The 25244-nt window shown below is 42.4% G+C and overlaps 1 protein-coding gene across 1 annotated transcript in view; it reads right to left on the bottom strand.

Annotated features, from left to right (window-relative positions):
* ARHGEF26 (Rho guanine nucleotide exchange factor 26) overlaps positions 1–25244 on the bottom strand; it is a 177766-nt gene that overhangs the window by 5675 nt on the left and 146847 nt on the right. Inside the window, 2 exon segments of the mRNA XM_044289881.1 lie at positions 2085–2152; positions 10299–10505. Coding sequence (XP_044145816.1) covers positions 2085–2152; positions 10299–10505 — 275 coding nt within the window.

Raw genomic sequence — 25244 nt, 5'->3', positions numbered from 1 at the left:
CTGAATGGAGTGAAATCCGTTCAGGATGCATCAGGATGTCTTCAGTTCCGGAACGGAACGTTTTTTGGCCGGAGAAAATACCGCAGCATGCTGCGCTTTTTGCTCCGGCCAAAAATCCTGAAGACTTGACGCAAGGCCGGATCCGGAATTAATGCCCATTGAAAGGCATTGATCCGGATCCGGCCTTAAGCTAAACGTCGTTTCGGCGCATTGCCGGATCCAACGTTTAGCTTTTTTAGAGTGGTTACCATGGCTGCCGGGACGCTAAAGTCCTGGCAGCCATGGTAAAGTGTAGCGGGGAGCGGGGGAGCAGCATACTTACCGTCCGTGCGGCTCCTGGGGCGCTCCAGAGTGACGTCAGGACGCCCCACACACATGGATGACGTGATCGCATGGCACGTCATCCATGCGCATGGGGCGCTCTGACGTCATTCTGGAGCGCCCCGGGAGCCGCGCGGACTGTAAGTATACCGCTCCCCCGCTCCCCGCTCCTACTATGGCAACCAGGACTTTAATAGCGTCCTGGCTGCCATAGTAACACTGAAAGCATTTTGAAGACGGATCCGTCTTCAAATGCTTTCAGTACACTTGCGTTTTTCCGGATCCGGACAACGCAAGTGTGAAAGAGGCCTTACATTGTGTTTCATGTTGGATCCATCTTGCTCAGTATCCCATGATGCACACACAAACATTGCTTGCAGCAGTTTTACGTCCAGTACGGGAATGCAACTAAACAGAACGGAATGCATTCTGGTGTCCCCCGTTCCATTCAGTTCAGTTTTGTCCCCATTGACAATGAATGGGGACAAAACTGAAGCGTTTTCCTCTGGTTTTGAGATCCTATGGCGGATCTCTAAACCAGAAAGAAAAAGCGCAGGTGTGAAAGTAGCCTTAGTAGTTTAGAGATAAGGTTTATTAGATGACTGGCACAAAGTGAAAGTACCAGTCACACTTTTAGAAAAACAGTTAACCCTTTGTGACAGAACGGCTCAATATTTTTAAAGGGGTTGTCCGGGTTCAAAGCTGGCCATTTTCACCCAGCCAGCCCCCCTGACTTCAGCATCGGAGCAGTTCATGCTCCCATGCTCTCCTTTGCCCTGCACTAAATCGCGCAGGGCAAAGGCATTTTCTGGAGATCCGGTAACGTACCGGGGCTCTCCATGGGGCTGACAGGAACCCCGGTGACGTCACCGGCACTGATGGGCAGGATTTAGCGCTGCCCTAGCCAGTAAAACTGCTAGGGCAGCGCTAAAGCCTGCCCATCAGAGCCGGTGACGTCACCCGAACACACTGCCGGGCGGAAGTTTCCGCCCGGCAGTGGGTTATTGAAAACAAAAGAGCCCTTGCCCTGCGTGATTTAGCGCAGGGCAAGGGAGCGCTTTGGAGCATGAGATGCTTCGATGCTAGCCTCAGGGGGGCTGCCTGGGTGAAAATATGAGTATGTCCGGGTTCAGCTCTGAACCTGGACAACCCCTTTAATAAAGGTCAATTACCAAAAATGAGTAACATGCAATAAACAAAAAATCCCTCCAAAAGGTGTACAAAGCCTTTAAATACATTTAGAAATAAATGATAACGTTCAGTTAAATGGGGTTTCCAGCTGAATAAAAATTTGGTGACCTTTGTACCGCAACCTGCGCCAGAAATATGCATAATTTAGGCGTATTTCTGTTTGATAGATGAGCCCCTTAGTTCTTTTTTTAGGGGAAGCTCCTATCAGAACCGTGGCAGCAGAGGTCAACTTAGCCTAACCATGCAATAATTAACAGAATTATTAGCATGTATTTTGTGTCTATCTAGGAGTTAATATTCCGTTAACAGATTTAATTAACTACTTCCGTATATAAATAGGATTTGTGAATATTATACATAAATAGTGACATTTTTTGGGGGGCTGCTGAGTGGTCACTTTTTTAACCTCCTCTTATGGGTATCTTTTAGATGTCCTGTGTTACTATCTCAAGTATATGGTGCTTTTGTGGGTATGCACCTTAAACCAGCATATTTTCTGTAATTTAACAACAATTTTCTAAATAAACAACAGGGGGCGGTGTGAGACAGTAAAAGAAAATGTCGCTCCTTACTAGTTCTATCGGTGCATGCCTTTTCTGTGCTCTGACCCAGTGCGGTGATCCAACGTGCTCGGTCACTCCTGTAATACATGAGTTTGTAATAAAAAAAACTGTGCTGCTCATAGCGCTGCTTTTTATACAACTAGAGTGAAGACAAAGCAAAGAAGATAAACTAAAACTTAGCAATGGAAAAAACAATTAAACAACTTACCATATGCAACTCATGCTTCAAGTTTAAAATATGTCGCCCAAAGACCACGTGTGGCCTGTGATGCCATTATAGGCAGCCCTAACCATCATGAAAGAGAAAGGCTTGAAAAACCTGGCTGTCAATGAAAGTCAAATATCCACAGGACATGCCATAAATATTTTATATAAAAGGGTACTATTTCTGGGAACCCCATGTATCAGGCAAATTGGGTACCCCGGTCTCCTGTTTGATACTGCAGAGAGCTGGCGAGGTGGCAAGATGATCACACAATACATGCAAAGTAGTATGTGAGAGTTGCAGAATGCTTGACTGTTCCCCAGATAAGTGTAAAGTCCCAAAAGTGGAATCCCCATCAGTCAGATATTTATGATATGTCATAAATGTCTCAGTTGACCCCCCCCCCCCCCCCCTTTAAAGGCTATATACACCTTTGGGGGCCTTTTTTTTATTATTGCATTGTACTCATTTTCAGCTAAAAATATATTTTTTATTGGTCTTTATTATGGAATCTTTTTTCCTGTACAGACCTGAAATGCTCTAGTAGCACCCTTTAGATTTTCTGTCTTTTCCGTCAGACCAGGAGCAGACAGGCTCCTTATCTCTACTCTCTGACCTTATACACTCATTATAGACGATGGGTTATTAGACAATGGGCACAAAATGAAAGTAAAAGTACCAGTCACACAGCTAGAAAAACAGTTAACCCTTTGTGACAGAACAGCTTAATATTTTTAATAAAGGGCAATGGGAAAAAATGATTAGCCAAAAATGAGTAACATGGAATCTTAAAAAAAAAATTGCCTCCAAAGGTGTTCATAGCCTTTAAGCTTTATTGTGGCCCTTGAAAGTGGTAGAATCCAACATTGTAGCTCCCAGACCAGAAAAGTACTCCCGGCCTACCATATTATGGTTCCAAAACTGCAGACAATGACTCACTCTAGGGATTGTACCTTACACACATATGCCATGTGTCCCTTGGGTGCAGCACATACTGTACCTAATCACCCTCCACTGTAGTCTATGGTAGATATGAAAACTGCAGAGTGAATGTAGTTCCCATATCTCCTGTTTTATAAATGGAAGAAAACTGTGCATGTGCCACCACCTCTGCAAAGTACCTTCTAATCACTGCAGCTGATACTTCATAGACAGTGCAAGACATCACACGTACACAGGGCAGCATAGTGTACCTTACATATATGGAATATAGAAACCAATGGCCACCAGCTGTCTATCTCTGTACTACACGGTAAAAACTCGTAAGGGGTTGGCTGGTTAAGAAAACTCATTTTCTCAGTTCCATCTCTTGCAGTAAGGGTAAGAGTGTGCACTTCTCTTTCCTTGTTCTAGCACCTGCAAAGGGTCTCAGAACTTAGACCTCCACTGATCAAAACCCTTGATATGTTGCTATGACATATGAAAAGTTTCTAGTATGTTTCCATCGATAGTTCTGATAATGATTTTATCTGAAGCTTCACTGGATTGAATACCTTATCGCTGAGAATTATTTTTAGGATGCTGATGTCCGTGTATGGTTTCCCACTCACTGTTTTATTAAAAGTACAGGAAGATCTCTTCCCTTCTTCATTGCACTGGTCTTATCTGGGGATATGTCAGCCAGGTAAAGAGCTCCATTTCTGCTACCTGTGCTGAAAACCCTCTAAATATCTTCTAAGCACTCATACACAGGAGGGTTCAGTCTTTTCCTGCAATGTTGTCTTTTTAAGGACTACTACATTAGGCTGCTTTCAGATGACTGTAATAAGGCGGGTATATTTCCAGGTAAATATGGATTGGATCATAATCAGGAACACCTTCCTCAGTGCAGTTTTTTTTCCTGAAAGCCTTATTTTTCATGCCGAATCATAAAAATCATTATTGGCTCATAGAAGCATTTATAATAGGATAAGCAACAGTGACGCTCCTTGCCCTGCAGTGTGGATCATCATGAAGGGAAGAGGGCATGCAAATCACTTCTTAGCAAGCGCTGCCTCTAATGCCACCAGATGTAAGGTAGCTATCCTAACCTTTTAAACAGGCCTTGAGACATGACTTGGATAACAGCTTGCTAAGTGCTCATTTGCATACCTTCTCCTCAGAATTTCAGAGGAGCATTGCCTGGCCTATAAGACACCTCATGCCGATTAGGTGCTCTCCATAAGGAGATATTATATCCCCCAGATCATCAAGGCGAACATTATCACTTAGATCCTTGGCTGAATATTCTCCAGAAACTGTTTAATTTCCTAGATTGTATGGCAGCATTTCAGTCACTTCCATGTGCAGGAAGACAGGAACACACAGGGAGTAATTTATCAAATTTGCTACACTAGTTTTGTAGCGTAAAAAAAAGTCACAAGTGATGCCTACGTGTGACATTTGATCAAATTTAGCAACATTTGATGAGTCTAGTTGCCACTTTTCAAAATGGAAGTGAAAAGTAGGTCAGGATTTCAGCTTAAGTCTCATTTATGATGTGTGACTTTTTAAAAAGTCGCATTTCCATGATGGGCAACCCCACATTGCACTTGCACCAGATATATTATTACTGTGCGCTATTTTATAAATTTGGCATAGCCTTACAAAGCAAAAACTAACTTAAAATGTACACAAAAACCACTGCAAATGAGAAATGCCCTCCCAAAAACTTTCAAGGGCTGCAAAAGGCTAATGTTGTAGCTGGCGATAAGATTGTCATGATTCCAGAGATGATAACTCGCTTAACACTTAGAATTTACTGACACTTTGTCATTAACACTCCATCAGACCAGGAGGGTTAAGTTCAGGGATGAGCTGATAGAAAACAGATACCTGGGGCACCAAGAGAAGAATAGAGCTGCCTTCCCTATAAAAACTCAAGATACAAAGAATACACTCCCTACAGTCCCCATAACAATTACTTGGTAAAAGTATAAAAACTCAGAGCAGATGTCTCTGCGATCTGTGATAGGGACGGGGTGTAGCATTCACTACGTACCATATGTATGACAGAAATCTAAGAAATGTATTGGACAATCACAATACACGAAAAGGGAATCTCTGAGAAGACTGGCTGTGACCACGTCCTGAGGAAGTCTATTCCACAGATTCACAGTTCTTACAGTAAAGAAGCTTTGACGCTTCTGGAGACTGAACTGCCCCCTTGTAATAGCCCACCATTCCCAGGAATGAATATTTGCCTAGTGGTGACAAGTCGGGGCCAATTCTGTATCGCCTCTATTTTGTTCACTTGGGGTTTGATGACTCCGCGCCCAATGACATAGCCCAAGTACTTAGTCTCTTCTAACCCTATCGCTACAGCCTGCACTTTGGGGTAGGTGACTTTCCCAGTCGGTACTGTGGATGACAATATTGTCCCGGTAAGTCAAAGTGTACCGACAATGTAGACGAAGCACAATGTCCATGCTGACCAAAGGGTAAGACCTTATATTGATACAGACCCTCAGGTGTGATGAAGGCAGTTTTCGCTTTGGCAGCCTCCGTTAACGGCACCTGTCAGTACCTTTTCGTGAGGTCCAAAACTGAAAAATACCGGACTTGTCCTAACCTCTCGATGAGCTCATCCACCCGGGGCATGGGATACGCATCGAATTTGGAAACCTCGTTAAGTTTTAGAAAGTAGTTACAAAACTGAAACGTCCCGTCCGGCTTGACATCAATACTATAGGACTGGCCCACTCACTTTTTAACTCCTCAATGACGTCTAGCTGCAACATTAGCTGCACCTCCTCCGATATGGCTTGTCGCCGAGCGGCACCCGGTATGGTTTTAATCAGACTTTTGCCTGAGGCTCAGAGGCTCAATGTCATGCTGGATTATGGAAGTGCATCCAGGGAGGTCTGAGAACACATCCGTGTTCCGACTAACGAACGCCCAAACTGCAACATAAACCCACTTATTTATCGCAAAGTACCAACACAGCAATTTACCTTGAATACTACAGTCCAATATAGAATATCTTCCATGTACTTTATCATTTATCTACAATAGCCTGCCTACATTCAGTGTGCTGCCTGTGATATTCATAATGCGCCCTGCGCTGCTGAATGGCAGAAAAGTCTAAGGCATATTGGTACACCATAGACTTTGGAATCTGATCGGTTTCTATGGGCACCTAAGCCAGTTGTAATTTACACCAGTTTGATAAATGACCCCAATTATGGGAAATCTACCGTGTCTGTAACAAACTCTGTAGAGATGAGATACAGCTGATAGAATTTGTCATGGTGGTCTGGTTCAAACGGAGGAGAAGAGGAAAAAGAAGATCTATATGACAGCAGATGTCACTGGATGTAAGAGGTATTTAGTGCTGTATTCCCCTATATGTAGAGCTGGCTCACCACTGTGACCTGCGTCTCATCTTCTCCTCCAAGTCTCTTTTTATCATAATCGTATGTATTTTAAATTTGGCAACTAAAATTTGTCATCTGCAGTCCGATGTAACAGCCCAGATAACAGTGATAACTTTCTGTTTGCAGATAATGTCGTAGATGTTCCATGCAGTCCTATGTAACACCCCACATAACAAAATAGTTCACTGTGTTATGTGGGGTGTTACATAGGACTGCAGGTAACATCTATGACATCTGTACTCAGAGAGTTATGAGATGGTGGGGGTCCGACTCCTGGCACCCCCGCCAATCAGCTGTTTGAGGAGACCGTGATGTTAAAGTGAGCGCCATAGCCTCTTTGCTCACTACCAAGCAAAGCGCTGTCCATTTGATAGCACTGGGACAGAGCTGCACCTAGACCATGTAAACAATGTGATATGGACTAGGAAGAGACTTTGGCGCTTATGAAGCACCGCAGCCTCTTCATACAGAAAAAAAACTAAAACTAAAATGGAGGGGGGTCCAAATTGGGTAGACAGCCCCGGGCCTATCATGCACTTAATCCGCCCCTGATTGCTCATGTTTTAATTGTTGACTTGTTTGTTGCTATGTATGATTTTTGTTTTGCACATGAACCCAACTGAATTGTAAAGCGCTGTGGAATATGGTGGCACTATATAAATAAAGATTATAATAAAAAGCACACACTTGCACAAGATCACAATTGGAATGCTAATGTAATATGAATACAAATGTACAAAATATAAAGGTATCACTAATAGTGCAAAATCAGGTCTTGTGTACTGCACCCATGTGTTAAAAGTAAATAAACCAAAAGGCTTCCCTATTTTATAGCTTATGTTTGTAGGATCCCGCCACTAATAGGAGGGTCTACCCTGTCAATACCAATTACATTTTGGGAAGAGGTATTACCGCGATGCATTCGCTTTTGGATGAGATACATCAGATAAATTATGTCTGACTCTCATCTTTAAGGGGTATTCCAGTTATAGAAGGAGTACAGTGCTCGGCTATCTCCACTGCTTCCAAAGAAATGAATGGTGCTCTTTGCTATATACCCACAATATATCTGGCATCTATGTAAGAGCCCCAGGCAAAAGTACAATAAATAAAGCTGCACTATAGTAACTCTCAGCCAAGTGTGGGATTTATCTATTCACAACATTTCAGCTCCTCAATGGAGCACAATTTATATGGCATTATACTACTGGGTAGGTAGACCAGATACCTAAAGTCAGGGTCATTGCTTAAGATCCTCAACACCATTTATCTCTTTCCACAGTACGGTATATCTAATTTAGCTATTCTGACAACTTCACTACTGCTTAGAGGATCGTAGAGGTCCGGGATAAATATGTGCTCCACACCCACAAGGCCAGAGATTCCAGCAAAAGAATGCACAGGGTTGAGTCGAGTTTCATTATCTGCAGAACGGCCCCTTTCACACGGGCGAGTATTCCACGCAGATGCAATGCGCGAGTTGAACGCACTGCACCCGCACTGAATACCGACCCATTCATTTCCATGAGCAGTGATTTTCATGCATCACTTATGCGTTGTGTGAAAATCGCAGCATGCTCTATATTGTGTGTTTTTCACGTAACGCAGGCCCCATAGAAATGAATGGGGTTGCATGAAAAGTGCGGATGCGGTGCGATTTTCACGCACGGTTGCTAGGAGACGATCGGGATGGAGACCCAATCATTATTATTTTTCCTTATAACATGGTTATAAGAGAAAATAATAGCATTTTGAATATAGAATGCATAGTAAAATAGTGCTGAAGGGGTTAAAACATTTTTTTTCATTATTTAACTCACCTTAGTCCATCGATCACGCTGCCCGGCATCTCGTCTGTCTCCTTTGCTGAACAGGACCTGTGGTGAGCCTTCATTTCAGGAACAGGACCTGTTGTGACGTCACTCCGGTCATCACATGTTCCATCACATAATCTTTTACCGTGGTGATGGATCATGTAGTGACCGGAGTGACGTCACCACAGGTCCTGTTCCTGAAAGGACTGCTCACCACAGGTCCTGTTCAGCAAAGGAGACAGAAGAGATGCCGGGCTACGCGATCAAGTGGACTAAGGTGAGTTAAATTATTATTATTTTTAACCCCTCCAGCGCTATTTTACTATGCATTCTGTATTCAGAATGCTATTATTTTTGCTTATAACCATGTTATAAGGGAAAATAATACAATCTACAGAACACCGATCCCAGACCCGAACTTCTGTGAAGAAGTTCGGGTTTGGGTACCAAACATGCGCGATTTTTCTCACGCGAGTGCAAAACGCATTTTAATGTTTTGCACTCGCGCAGAAAAATCGCAGGTGGAATCATCCCAGTAGAAATATTTTATAAGCAACCTAAACAGTACATAAAGGAATATTCCCAACTCAAATATTTGATGATTAACATATTATTACTATTATTGATTATTATTAAAGCATTATTCATTCTATGGCACTGTACATATGATATGGGGTATACCATGTATACATACATAAAAAAACAAGTACAATAGGCATGAACAAGATGAGTTAAAAACTGGTACAGAAAGAGAGAGGAAGCTGCCCGCAAGGGCTTACAATCGAATCCACAATGTGTACCATAAATGTCTAATAGATGGTGGTTCCAGTTTTGGGACCCACACCTATCTTCAGCACTGCGGTACCCCAAACTCTGCCTCACCTAGACAGAGAGGAGGCCTCTGGCCTCTACATCCAGGTGGAGAATGAATGGAAAGGTAACCATGTGGCTCTCTCCATTCACTCTAAGGCTCCATTCACACGTCTGCAGAATGGTTCCGCATCCGTTCCGCAATTTTGCGGAACGGGTGCGGACCCATTCATTCTCTATGGGGACGGAATGGATGCAGCTCCGCAAAAGATGCAGCTCCGCAAAAGAAAGAACATGTCCTATTCTTGTCCGCAGCTTGCGGACAAGAATAGGCATTTCTATGGGGGTGCCGGGCTGGTGTGTTGCAGACCCGCAATTTGCGTGCGAATGGAGCCTTATTGGAGTTAGCCAAACGAGTGTGCTTGGCTGATTCCGCACATAGAGCTGCGAATACATTTTTTATCTCTTTACATAAATAAAAAAAAGGATAAAATAATATTATGATTGTTTTCAACTCATTCTAGGCTGAAAACTTTTTTTATTAGTCTTTAGTAAAAGTTGTCAGCAGTTTTTGAGATACAGGGGTTAATTTTCAGTTGTTTGCAGACTTGTCACTTTCCTTTCTATTTTTCACTGAATCCCATCTGAGGTTCAGGTGTAGATGTTATCTCTGATCTCCTAACCTCATAAACACTCAATACATCTAAATTCTTATCAAACTGATGATTGTATGGCTTAAATGAGTGTTTATCAGCACAGGAGTTCTGAGATAAGTCTATACATAGCAGTCAGATGTCAGCTCAGAGTAAAAGTGAAAGTAAGATAAGTTCTAGCCTAGCTGCAGAGTTAACCCTTTATGACAAAAACAGCGGACATTGTTTAATAAAGACCAATAAAAAAAAAGGATTTGTAGCCAAAAATGAGTAAAATGCAATAAAAAAATAAAAAAAATTGCCACAAAGGTGCACATAGCCTTTAAGGCTGCAGTTAAAAACTGGAATTAGCAAGTCATGCAACACTATGGTGGATCTTTACTTACAGGGTATCGACTCCCAACAGCATCTCCACCTCGTCTCCAGCATAATTGCTTCGGATGGTGAGTGTGAACAGATGGTTCGCTGAGCTCTGTCTTGAGTAAAGGATGGGCGTACTGTTCTTTAAAGGAGAACATGGTTCTTCATTGTCACACTGCTCAACATGGAGCTGGTCCAGCATGGAATAGTCTGTCACATTGTAGCTCTCATCACTGCAAAATACAGAACACATCTGAATCAGTGACTTACACTGGCAACTTCTGCGTTTCTGGCCCACTGATAACAGATACTTGGAACCACCATTGCACAATGTTAACACCACTTTGGGTTTTTTAACACTGAAATTTTAAATAAATAGTTATTAGTAATTGGGTACATTTTTATATAATTTTAGAATGTTATAGCATATTTCTAGCATTCATAACTGCCTATAGAGCAACAGGGGCAAAAGGAGCTCTGATATCTTTGGGGTCCAGATGATGAGACCTCACCTACGAGTTATTTATGAGATCTTATATAGGCAAGTCAAAAATGTCTATATATCCCTTAACCCCTTACGGAATGGGCTCATTTTCACCTTAAGGACCAGGCCATTTTTTAAATAAAATTTTTCCAGCAAGGGTTAACAGCCAAACAAAACTCAATATTTATTGCCCTGATTCTGTAGTTTATAGAAACACCCCATATGTGGTTGTAAAGTACTGTACGGGCACACGGCAGGGTGCAGAAGGAAAGGAACACCATATGGTTTCTGGAAGGCAGATTTTGCTGGATTGGTTTTTAGACACCATGTCCCATTTGAAGCCCCCTGATGCACCCCTAGAGTAGAAACTCCAAAAAAGTGACCCCATTTTGGAAACTACGGGATAAGGTGGCAGTTTTGTTTGTACTATGTTAGGTTACATATGATTTTTGGCTGCTCTATATTACAAAAAATGGCAAAGTAACAAAAAATAGAAATTCTGAAATTTCATTTCCATTTGCCATTAACTCTCGTGGAACACTTAAAGGGTTAACAAAGTTTGTAAAATGAGTTTTGAATACCTTGAGGTGTGTAGTTTCTTAAATGGTGTCACTTTTTGGAGTTTCTACTCTAGGGGTGCATGGGGGGGGGGGGGGGCTTCAAATGGGACATGGTGTAAAAAAACTAGTCCAGCAAAAACTGCCTTCCAAAGACCACATGGCGTTCCCTTCCTTCTGCGCCCTGACGTCTGGCCATACAGCAGTTTACGAACACTTATCGGTCATTTCTGTAAACTACAGAATCAGGGCAAAAAATATTGAGTTTTGTTTGGCTGTTAACCCTTGCTTTGTTACCTGAAAAAAATGATTAAAATGGAAAATTAAAATGGTTTTGGCACCGTTTTTATTTTGTATTATTTACAACGTTCATCTGACAGGTTAGATCATGTGCTATTTTTATAGAGCAGGTTCTTACGGACGCGGCGATACCTAATATGTATATCTTTATTTTATTTATTTAGGTTTTTCACAATAATATCATTTTTGAAACAAAAAATAATCATGTTTTAGTGTCTCCATAGTCTGAGAGCCAAAGTTTTTTCAGTTTTTAGGCGATTGTCTTAAGTTCGGTATCATTTTTGCAGCTTGAGAGGATGGTTAGATTGGCACTATTTTTAGGTGCATATGACTTTTTGATCACTTGCTATTACACTTTTTGTGATGCAAGGTAACCAAAAAATAGCTTTTTTGACATTTTTTTTTTTTACAGTGTTCACCTGAGGGGTTAGGTCATGTGGTATTTTTATAGAGCAGGTTCTAACGGACGTGGCAATACCTGTATACCTTTTTTTTTTATTTATTTAGGTTTTACACAATAATATCATTTTTGACACAAAAGAAAACGTGTTTTAGTGTCTCCATAGTCCGAGAGCCATAGTTTTTTTTATTTTTTGGGCGATTGTCTTATGTAGGGAATCTTTTTTTGCAGGATGAGGCGACGGTTAGATTGGCACCATTGTGGGGGGCATATGCCTTTTTGATCGCATGGTGTTGCACTTTTAGTGACGTAAGGTCACAAAACAAATGTTTTTTTAGCACAGTTTTTATGTCATATGATATTTTTATAGAGCCGGTCGTTACGGACGTGGCGATACCTAATATGTATACTTTTTTATTTTTTTAAGTTTTACACAATAATATCATTTTTGAAAAAAATAAATAAATCATGTTTTAGTGTCTCCATAGTCTGAGAGTCATAGTTTTTTTCAGTTTTTGGGCGATTGTCCTAGGTAGGGTATCATTTTTGTGGGATGAGATGACGTTTAGATTGGAACTATTTTGGGGGGCATACGACTTTTTGATCGCTTGCTATTACACTTTTTGTGATGTAAGCTGACAAAAATGGCTTTTTTGACACCGTTTTTTTTTTTACGGTGTTCACCTGAGGGTTTAGGTCATATGGTATTTTTATAGAGCAGGTTCTTATGGACGTGGCAATACCTAATATATCAACTTTTTTTATGTTAAACATAAAAAAGCTTTTTTGAAACAAAAAAATCATGTTTTAGTCTGAGAGCCATAGTTTCTTTTATATTTTTTGGGCTATTGTCTCAAGTAGGGGCTCATTTTTAGCAGGATGAGGTGGCGGTTTGATTGGTACTATTTTGGCGTACATACGACTTTTGTGATCACTTTTATTACCTTTTTTGGGAAGAAAGGTGGGCAAAAATTAGAATTTCATCATAGTTTTTATTTTTATTTTTTATGGCGTTCACCGTGCAGGGAAAGTAACATGACCGTTTTATAGATCAGGTCGTTACGGACGCGGTGATATCAAACATGTGTAGGGAATTTTAATAAGTGATAAATGTTTTTTTATTTTTCACTTCTTTTTTACATTTTTTGACCCAGACCTACTTAGTTCTTGAAGATCCAGTGGGTCTTATGTCTGTATAATACAATACAGTACACTATATAGTGTATTGTACTGTATTTTCACTTTACTTAGTCTGATCAGACTTCTGCCTTTAGCAGAAGTCTGATCAGCACCACGGACAGCCAGAAGCCTGTGAAGGCGTCCGGTTGCCATGGTAACCACCAGTCGCTGCCACAACAGGGCCCCCTCCCTCTGTGATCCCATCAAGAATCAGGGGCTGAAAAGGCACAGCAGCCCCCGATGGGAGAGGGAGGGAGCTCCCTCCCTGTTAACCCCTTCCATACAGCGGTCTCTACGGACTGCGGCATGGTAGGGGTTAAATGGCTGACATCTGTGTGATGATGTCAGCCATTTCAAGCAGAGTGTCAGCAATGTGCTGACACTCTGCTTGCTAACCGCTCGGCCATCCTGAAAATGAGAGGCAGTGCGGGCGGATGATCGCGCGCGCGAGCACCCCCCACCCTGCCCGCACCCTCCCCCCACGGGGATCAGAAACTTCCAAAAGCTCTGCAAACCGCAGGTCTAAATTGACCTGCGGTTCGCAGCGATCGCCTATATGGGGGAGGGGGGTCACAGGACCCCCGTCGGGATTGACCCAGGGTGCCTACAGGTACGCCCTGTGTCCGTAAGAGGTTAAAGGGCATCTGTCAACAGATTTGTACCTATGACACTGGCTGATGGCACCTGTGTTGGTCCCATGTTCATATGTACCCACATTGCTGAGAAAAATGTAGTTTTAATATATGAAAATGAGCCTCTACGAGCAACAGGGGCGTTGCCATTACACCTAGAGGCTCTGCTCTCTCTGAAAATCCCAGGCCCTTTCAACTTTGATTGACAGAGCCAGGTTTAATGATGTTTTTACTGTCTGGCCCTGTTAATCAAAGTGCAGAGGGCAAGGCAGCTGCATAGACAGCAGAGCCTCTAGGTGTAATGACAACGCCCCCATTGCTCCAAGAGGCTAATTTGCACATATTAAAACATTATTTTACTCAGCAATGTGGGCACATATGAACAGGTATGCCACTTTAAAGGGGTAATTAAATATATTCCCAAATACCTTTCATTAAGTATAATGGCTTGTTTTGTGTAGGGAACAATCATCGGGGGGGGGGGGGGGGGGGGAACAAAATGGCCGCTGTCCTATTAGTACCCACAAAACCTGTCCTAATCACAAAGGAAGACAAGTTACTTCACAACAAGTTACTTCATATAGACTGGGAAACTGAAACTTGTATATCTCATAAAGGAAACAGGTTCTTGGCAATAACTAAAGACAATTACCTCTCCCAACTGGTTCAGGACCCGACTAGAGGGACGGCCATACTGGACTTAGTATTAACCAATAGGCCTGACAGAACAACAGACGTGCAGGTTGGGGGACACCTGGGAAATAGTGACCACAAAGTAATAACCTTCCAATTATCATTCAAAAGAGTGTTTCTACAGGGAGGAACAAAAATACCAAACTTCAAAAAAGCTAAATTTAGCCAACTAAGAGAGGCCATAGGCCTAACTAAATGGGATAAAGTCCTCACAAATAAAAATACAGCCACAAAATGGGATATCTTTAAAAGCATCCTAAAATCTCATTGTGAGAGGTACATACCGTATGGGAATAAAAGGTTAAGGAACAAAAAGAAACCAATGTGGATAAACAGAACTGTAAAGAAAGCAATAAATGACAAAAAGAAAGCATATAAAACACTAAAACAGGAGGGTAGCACGGAAGCACTGAAAAACTATAAGGAAAAAAATAGAACATGCAAAAAACAAATAAAAGCGGCCAAACTAGAGACTGAGAGATTAATTGCCAAAGAGAGTAAAACTAACCCTAAAATGTTCTTCAATTATATAAATGTTAAAAAGTATAAATCTGAAGGTGTCGGCCCGTTAAAGAGTAATGAGGGGGAAGTCGCAGAGAGCGACGAGGAGAAAGCAAAGCTGTTAAATATTTTTTTCTCCAATGTATTCACTGAGGAAAATAAACTGTCAGATGACATGCCGAATGTTGAAATAAATTCCTCATTAAAAGTGTCCTGTCTGACCCAGGAAGAAGTGCAACAGCGACTTAGAAAGATTAAAATAGACAAATCGCTAGGACCGGATGGCATACACCCCCGTATCCTAAGGGAATTAAGTAATGTCATAGCCAGACCCTTATTTCTGATATTTGCAGATTCTATATTGACAGGGAATGTCCCACAGGATTGGCGCATGGCAAATGTGGTGCCAATATTCAAAAAGGGTCCAAAAACAGAGCCTGGAAACTATAGGCCGGTAAGTTTGACATCTGTTGTGGGTAAACTGTTTGAAGGTTTTCTGAGAGATGCTATGTTAGAGCATCTTAACGGAAATAAGCAAATAACGCCATATCAGCATGGCTTTGTGAGGGATCGATCATGTCAAACAAATTTAATCAGTTTCTATGAGGAGGTAAGTTCTAGACTTGACAGCGGCGAATCAATGGATGTGGTGTATCTGGACTTCTCCAAGGCATTTGACACTGTACCACATAAAAGGTTAGTATATAAAATGAGAATGCTCGGACTGGGAGAAAACGTCTGTAAGTGGGTAAGTAACTGGCTCAGTGATAGAAAACAGAGGGTGGTTATTAATGGTAAATACTCAGATTGGGTCACTGTCACTAGTGGGGTACCTCAGGGATCAGTATTAGGCCCTATTCTCTTCAATATATTTATTAATGATCTTGTAGAAGGCTTGCATAGTAAAATATCAATTTTTGCAGATGACACTAAACTGTGCAAAGTAATTAACACTGAAGAGGACAGTATACTACTACAGAGGGATCTGGATAGACTGGAGGCTTGGGCAGAGAAGTGGCAGATGAGGTTTAACACTGACAAATGTAAAGTTATGCACATGGGAAGGAATAATGCAAGTCACCCGTACTTATTAAATGCTAAAACACTCGGTAACACTGACATGGAAAAAGATCTAGGAATTTTAATAAACAGCAAACTAAGCTGCAAAAACCAGTGTCAGGCAGCTGCTGCCAAGGCCAATAAGATAATGGGTTGCATCAGAAGGGGCATAGATTCCCGTGATGAGAACATAGTCCTACCACTTTACAAATCATTAGTCAGACCACACATGGAGTACTGTGTACAGTTCTGGGCTCCAGTGAACAAAGCAGACATAGCAGAGCTGGAGAGGGTCCAGAGGAGGGCAACTAAAGTAATAACTGGAATGGGGCAACTACAGTACCCTGAAAGATTATCAAAATTAGGGTTATTCACTTTAGAAAAAAGACGACTGAGAGGAGATCTAATTAATATGTATAAATATATCAGGGGTCAGTACAGAGATCTATCCCGTCATCTATTTATTCCCAGGACGGTGACTGTGACGAGGGGGCATCCTCTGCGTCTGGAGGAAAGAAGGTTTGTACACAAACATAGAAGAGGATTCTTTACGGTAAGAGCAGTGAGACTATGGAACTCTCTGCCTGAGGAGGTGGTGATGGTGAGTACAATAAAGGAATTCAAGAGGGGCCTGGATGTATTTCTGTAGCATAATAATATTACAGGCTATAGCTACTAGAGAGATATCGTTGATCCAGGGATTTATTCTGATTGCCTGATTGGAGTCGGGAAGGAATTTTTATTCCCCTAAAGTGAGGAAAATTGGCTTCTACCTCACAGGGTTTTTTTGCCTTCCTCTGGATCAACTTGCAGGATGACAGGCCGAACTGGATGGACAAATGTCTTTTTTCGGCCTTATGTACTATGTTACTATGTTAACACTGAGATAAAGAGCGCCTCATCCCCCTCTCTGTTTGTCAGGGATTATGATCCTGAATATAGCTGATCTTTAGCTGAAGCTCTGTAGGAATGGAGTTTATGAGGAGACATGAAGTAGAGAGAGGACAGACAGGACAGACTGTGGCAATGGAGACTGCATATAAGTAGTGCTGCTCAGGGGCGGATTAAGTGCATGATAGGCCCGGGGCTGTCTACCCAATTCGGGCCCCCCCCCCCCCCCTCCATTTTAGTCTTAGGCTTTTTTTCTATATGAAGAGGCTGCTGTGCTTCGTAAGCGCCAACGTCTCTTCCTAGGCCATATTTATCGTTCACATGGTCTAGGTGCAGCTCTGTCTCATCTGAGTGATTGCGGCTGAGCTGTAATACCGAGCGCAGTGCTATCAAATGGACAGCGCTGTGCTTGGTAATGAGCAAAGAGGCTGCGGCGCTCACTGGGACATCGCGGTCTCCTCAAACAGCTGATTGGCAGGGGTGCCAGGAGTCAGACCCCCACCATTTCATAACTCTCTGTGTACAGATGTCATAGATGTTACCTGCAGTCCTATGTAACAACCCACATAACACAGTGAACTATTGTGTTATGTGGGGTGTTACATAGGACTGCATGGAACATCTACTACATTATCTGTACACAGAAAGTAATCACTGTTATCTAGGCTGTTACATAGGACTGTAGGTGACAAATACAAATTTTAGTTGCCAAATTTAAAACACATACGATTATGATAAAAAAAAGACTTGGAGGAGAAGATGAGACGCAGGTCACAGTGGTGAGTAGCTCTACATATAGGGGAATACAGCACCACATACCTGTTACATCCAGTGACATCTCCTGTCATGTAGATCCTCTCTTTCATCTTCTCCTCCGTTTGACCCAGACCGCCATGACAAATTCTTTCAGCCGCATCTCGTCTCTACAGAGTTTGTTACACAGACACGTTAGAGTTCTCATAATTGGGGTCATTTATCAAACTGGTGTAAATTACAACTGGCTTAGGTGCCCACAGCAACCAATCAGATTCCACCTTAAATTTTCCAAAGGAGCTGTGAAAAATGAAAGCTGGAATCTGATTGGCTGCTATGGGTAACTAACCCAGTTATACTTTACACCAGTTTGATAAATTACCCCAAAGGTCCCTATAGTGTCTACAGCAATTATAATGTCCCCTAGAGTGCCCCCAGTAATAATAACACCCTATATTGTGTTCCAGGTAATAATACCTGTATAGTGTCCCCAAAAATAATGTCCCCCAGCGAAATTTCCCCCACACTGCCCTATATAGTAATTTCCCCCACACTGCTCCCATATAGTAATTTCCTCCACACCGCCCCCATAAAGTAATTTCCCCCACACTGCCCCCATAAAGTAATTTCCCCCACACTGCCCCCAAATAGTAATTTCCCCCACACTGCCCCCAAATAGTAATTTCCCCCACACTGCCCCCAAATAGTAATTTCCACCACACTGCTCCATACAGTAATTTCTTCCACACTGCCCCAAATAGTAATTTCCACCACACTGCCCCCATATAATAATTTCTTCCACACTGCCCCCATATAATAATTTCTTCCACACTGCCCCAAATAGTAATTTCCCCCTCACTGCCCCCAAATAGTAATTTCCCCCACACTGCCCCCAAATAGTAATTTCCCCCACACTGCCCCCATATAATAATTTCCCCCACACTGCCCCCAAATAGTCATTTCCCACACACTGCCCCATATAGTCATTTCCCCCACACTGCCCCATATAGTCATTTCCCCCACACTGCCCCATATAGTCATTTCCCCCACACTGCCCCATATAGTCATTTCCCCCACACTGCCCCATATAGTCATTTCCCCCACACTGCCCCATATAGTCATTTCCCCCACACTGCCCCATATAGTCATTTCCCCCACACTGCCCCATATAGTCATTTCCCCCATATAGTAAGTTCCCCCACACTGCTCCATACAGTAATTTCCCCCACACTGCCTCCCATGTAGTAATTTCACCCACAAAGTAATTTGCTGCCCACACTGCCCCCATCAAGTAATAACACCACACACTGCCCCCCATTAGATCATTTTACCTGACACTGCCATCCATTAAGTAATTTGCCCCCACACTGACATCCATTAAGTTATTTGCTCCCACACTGCCATCCATTAAGTGATTTGCCCAGACACTGCCATCCATTAGGTGATTTGCCCCCCACACTGCCCCATCATTAAGTAATTTGCCCCCCACACTGCCCCATCAAGTAATAACCCCCCACACTGCCCCCCATTAGATAATTTGCCCCCACACTGCCATCCACTAAGTAAATAGCCCCCCACAGTATTAATTTCGCCACACTGCCCTCACAGTATTAATTCCCCCCATGGTAGTAATTTGCCCCTACAGTATTAATTGTCTCCCACACTACCCCCACAGTATTAATTTCCCCCATACTAGTAATTTGCCCCCGCGTAGTAGTTTGCCCCCCCCTGTTCCTTCAGTAATGTCCCCCAAAGTCGGCAGTTGGCACACAAAAAAATAAAAAAATAAAAGCTAATACTTACCTGTGTCCCAGCCGGCGCTCACTCGTAGATGGTGCAGGCGTGCGCACACACGTCAGTGTGCTGCGTCCGGGCACAGGCACTGCGTGATGACGTAATCACGCCCGCCTGCACCGGGATTTTACTACCGCATAGGCTTCAGGCCTAGCAGGCCTGAAGCCTATGGCAGTGATCGGCGGCGGGGCAGGGAACTATGCGCTCCCGTGCCCCGCCGTAGTTTGTGGGCGTTTGGGTCGTTGGGCCCCCCAGCGATGCCGGGCCCGAGGCTACCGACCCAAACGCCCCAATTATAATCCGCCACTGGTGCTGCTTATTAGTCACATCCTCAACTCCTCCCTGAACTTCATGTCTCCTCATGAACTCCATTCTACAGAGATTCAGCAGAAGATCTTATCAACTGTATTTAGGATCACAATCCCTGACAAGTAGAGCAGAGAGGAGGATGAGGCAGCTCTTTACCTCAGTGTTGCAAAGTAACTTGTCCCGCTGTGGGATTAGGACAGGTTTTGTGTGTACTAATAGGACGGTGGCCATTTTATTTCTTCTGATTATTGCCCCTCAGACAAAACTAGTCATTATAACTAATGAAAGGTATTTGGGAATATATTCATAATAAAGTAATATTTAAGTACATTCATTTTCTTTGTTCCCGCAGAGCCCCTTTAAGAGTGGCTATGTATGAAAGTAAGGTATATGAATATTTGCTATATACTGCATGCAAAGTCAGAAAAGAGCAGCTATGAGGACAGGATGCACAGGAGAAAGGTAATTCTTCCTTTTGCTATTCTGGGAGCATTTCTCATTAGCTCACTACCTGTTTACAGATTTACAGATAGGAAACACATTGGAAGGAAATCAAAACACTAAGATGAAATTCACTGTAACATCTGCGATTCCTGATCTGCTGCCAACTGCTAAAGGTTGAGTGCTCCTTCATATAAACACTACACAAAGTGTAGGAGACAGACATTTTAGCTCAGGGGCCCCTCAGTCAAACTTCTCTCCAAGCCGGGAATGTAATTAACGGCAAAAGAAGAGAATGATCTGAAATACCAGGTTCTGTGAAGTATGTGCTCACACAACTCAACTGCTACTTCTTTAGGTTCACTAGTAAAATAATCTTCCTCCCTGCTGCTTTAGGATCCTTACACACACTGGCATTTTGTACCACTAAAAAAAGGGATTTTTAGGGCACCTGCGTGCTTTCTTTCTCAATGGTTCAATGTGAACTGAGCCAAGTCCTGCACCGATATGGAATATATATTGACACTGTTAGTGACCTTATCAATCTGGAAGAGAATATAAATAGAAAGATTATTTGGTTGCCTGTTATTTAGTAAGTGTTATTTACACGTCTAATGTAAAATCTCTTATATGGAAGAACATGAGAATAGGGATGCAACTTGATGTTCCTTCTAACTATCAGTGGCGTCCTCGTATGTCGCAGACAGCCCAGGTCCCATTGCAAACTCCACACCCCTACTAGTAATGACTCTGACTTCAGGGTTTCTGGATAAGGTTCTTATTCCATAAAGATGAAGTGCATGATAGTATATTATCAAATATAGCAAGGATAGGATATAATAAAGTAGAGAGATAAGAAGACAAAAAGGAGACTCTTAGAATTCCAGCTTTTTTTATTTTATTTTTTAACTTTTAACTTTTATTCTGATATACCTGTTGAAAAAAAAAATCATACTCACCTGCTCCCTACCGCTCCATTCCAGCTCCCTTCAGGGGTCTTCAGGTCCCTGTTCTGTAAACTTCAGGACAGAAGGGGGCACATGCACCACTGTAGCCAATGATAGTCTTCAGCGGTGACGTGTACCCAAGCAGCATGTAACCCAGCGGTCACTGCTGAGGCTGAAGGAGGAAAGGGAGGTTGGAGCGGTAGTTCTCACCTGTACTGCACCTGTACCGGAGACTGACGCGCATAGGTCAGGGTCAGGCGTGATCATGCTTACACTGCCTGGCTCTGTCAGTCAAAATGCAGAGGGCACGGCAGCTGCGGACAGCCTTAGCCTCCCAGAGGCTCACTTGCACATACTAAAACAGGTACATATGAACATGGGACTAACACAGATGCCTTCAGCTGCCAAGTGCACATGTAACAGGTCAGCCAGTTTCATAGGTACAAGTCTGCTGACAGATGCCCTTTAAGGATAGTTTTTGTTACACCACCTCCTCTACGTATATGTCCTGAAATCTCTTCTCATCCTTGTATAGTTGTTTGTACCAGACTTCTCCATATGCCACTGTCAGCTTTATTAGGTTTACCCATTCTTCACAAGCACTTTTGATGACATTCACTGTTGCACTATGACCAATCAAGTCAGAAATCAAACTTTAATAATGATCTGTTTTATCTTAAAGGGATTCTGTCACCTCTCATAACACAAATTCAGATTTTAGTACCAGTCATGCTCCACAGATTACCTTGAATCGGCTTTGCTGTTCTATACGGTAATCCGTCCAGTAGTTTTGCTGAAAAACTATCATTATGCTAATTAATCCTGAAGGTGCCCAGAGGGGCGTTATGTTCCACTTTGTGTGCCCAAAACGCCTTCCTCCTTAATCCCTAACCGCCCACAGCGTCTCATCCCTCTCCTCCTCCTCCCTGACGGCCGAGCGAAGTCTCGCGCAGACGCAGTACCCACTGAGGGCTGCGCCAGTGCAATTTGCTGGAGACTGAGGAAGGAGCGAGCATCGGACGTCACTGGGCTCGGCGCATGCCCAGTGACGACGATGAAGCTCCTGCCCTTAGTCTTAAGCAAATTGCACTGGCGCAGCCCTCAGTGGGTACTGCGTCTGCGCGAGACTTTGCTCGGCCGTCAGGGAGGGGGAGGAGAGGGATGAGACGCTGTGGGCCGTTAGGGAGTCAGGAGGAAGGCGTTTTGGGCACTGCAGGGGGGCGTTACTGGGCACACAAAGTGGAACATAACGCCCCTCTGGGCACCTTCAGGATTAATTAGCATAATTATAAAAGTCGTTTTTCAGCAAAACTACTGGACGGATTACAGTATAGAACAGCAAAGCCGATTCAAGGTAATCTGTGGAGCATGACTGGTTAAAAATCTGAATTTGTGTTATGAGAGGTGACAGAATCCCTTTAACATTGAATCTTCTCTTAAAAAAACAATCACCGGAGAGAGGGAGAGTGGTCTGACTTTTCTTGACACCTCTTCAAAAGTCTCAGCCCAAAAAGCATTTATGTTCAACCCTCCCTCCCCATAGTAAATGTGACCGATCCCCATCTGAACACCTTGGGCACCAAGAATTGCCTCTCCTCCCCAAAAAAAAGTTGGTGAATAATATTCTCTATTGGTGAGGAATATGAGGGCCAGGACAATAGTATTATTCCCAAAAAAGTTAATGAAACGATATGAAAGCAACATTTAAAGGGAGTCTTTCACCTAATCTGAGCGTTTTAAAATCGCTCAGATCAGGTTATAGACTCTTTGACCCTCATCACAATGGTACCTTTGTTTTCTGTGTCCCTCGTACAGATCATGAAAAAAACACTTTTTATTATATGTGGGGGACTATTTTCCATGCAGGGGAGAAAGGGGTTAACAAGAGCCAATTGCAATGTATACTGGGAGATGCAGGCACTTGATGAGCTGCTGTCCACTCACAGAAAGAAAAGAAAGTCCTCCAAATATGTGAGTAAAAAAACAAAACAAAAAAACGCTTTAAATGTGTGGAATAATGGATTTATACCAAGCCTATGCTTTCTTCCTGCGTCTCTATGCCCCTTTATTATGTACCACGTAACCTTTATAGATTTGGCAGCAGCTATATGGCTGCACTTTAGTCTCCAGTTGACCAGTGTATTTCGGTTCTTCATCCCATTCGTATAGCAGATTTGTTCTCACATCCTAAGTGCTAAACCTTTCATTTCATTCATTTACACATCTCCACCCAAGTTTCCGAATTTGCCTAAATACCTCAGTAGTATTATATTACTTGAGTGTGTAAAATACTTTACATAAATTTAGTGATGACCGCCAACACGGCCCAGTACTATCTCATGTGACCAGTCTGGATATGATATGTTTAATGTATGACACCCCTCTACCTTCTACCCATCAAAATAAGTTTTAGTAATTAAAGCTCAATACATAGTAAAATGTACATTTCCTAATGTACTTATAGTAATCTGCCTGCAGATTTAACAGGGTTTAGAGAATGCGTTGGTGCCAAGTCATCTAAAATATTTCAAATGTCTAGGGCCCCTGACATGAACATTACTTTCCCCTTTTTGTACTCATACTGACATATGGTACAATGTATGACTTTAGATGAATAAAATACTCTTCTATATATTTTCTTTATTAAAAACTGCTCATATTTTTACTGATTATAATAGAAGACCGACCACCAAAAACCTTCCCATTTGGCACATATTCCAGGAAGACAGAAAACCATTCTCAATCAACCACTGGAGCCGAGTCATTTTTTGATTATACTAAATGCTTTTTTAGGTTTAACTGGAGGTTCACTTTGAGGGGGGATTCTGTCTTTAGTTGGGTTTTAACAAAAAGATAAAGAAAAGGTAGTTGGGAAAGCATGAGCTGAATGGCATTATGATTGAGGCTCTGAACTACAGAGGTTCATATCTTCATATCTAGCTCCAAAGGGCTTTAAGGAAGCAATCTGTTTGGGGACAATTAATTTTTTAGAAGGTTCTCTGAACAATACTGCCAGCATTCAGCTGTAAATTGTGGGGGGAACAAACAAGCAGCAAGGGCATCTAAAAGTTAGCAACACCTACTTTCATCAGGGGTAACATCAGATGGTGGCTTCCGCATACAGTAGCTGAACTGAACCAATGGTATTACTTTTAAGTATCTGTTCAGTTCTTGGGTCTACTAAGTCGTGCAGTTGAAACGACACTTATAATCCAATCTTCTCTGGAGAACCTGTCTGGTTTATTTGAAAAGTACTAAAGCACTAGTGACATAACTGATGAGATTGTTTCCCCTCCGTTCTAACACAAGGACATTTTATTTCCTTTGTTCCAATCATGTGAATTGGTGAGAAATACTTTTTGTGGGATAGCGCCTTTATGTGGAATGTTGGAGCCAAAACTGAGCCGATGCTTGTGTGCTTCAAGTGAACATTATATTACACACTATAAGTATTAACATTTTAACATTAACATCTGTTAATGATGTTAATGTTAAAAACCCTTGGAACCGAACCAGAGTTCGGGAAATGTTTTTTTACAGTACAAATTAATTTATGAAGTTATTGTGCGAAGTCTCATGAGACTTCACGAAGCAATAACTCATCAGAGCCAATACATTCTAATACTGTACGGAGCTCCTGCTCCGTACAGTATTATGCGAATCGACTTCAGATGTTTTATCCGAAGTCGATTCGCTCATCCCTAATGCTAATATAAGAGCCTGTGTCTGGGTAGCGGTAGCATTTTGCAGGAGAGAGGGCTTACACCATGTGGATCATACCCTACCGTGTACCACAATTTACTCATTGCAGATTAGTTAATTAAGGAAAGTCTAAGATCAAGGAAGTGATCTCAATCTCCCCCCTCTCCTACTAAAGAGGAAACGTGCTGGATGACCATGCAAAGTATGGACTCAGTGGTAATGTCATGACCCTGAGTGAGACAATGGTGCTGGCCAGTAATAGAACTAGAGATAGGAATACATATCCCTGCAGATGTCTAGGACCTTGTCTACTTATTTTACATAACTTAT

This window comes from Bufo gargarizans, chromosome 4 (assembly GCF_014858855.1).
Source record: "Bufo gargarizans isolate SCDJY-AF-19 chromosome 4, ASM1485885v1, whole genome shotgun sequence".
NCBI classification, from domain to species: domain Eukaryota; kingdom Metazoa; phylum Chordata; class Amphibia; order Anura; family Bufonidae; genus Bufo; species Bufo gargarizans.
The sequence above is the reverse complement of the archived record's forward strand: the minus strand, read 5'-3'. Positions and strand labels throughout refer to the sequence as shown.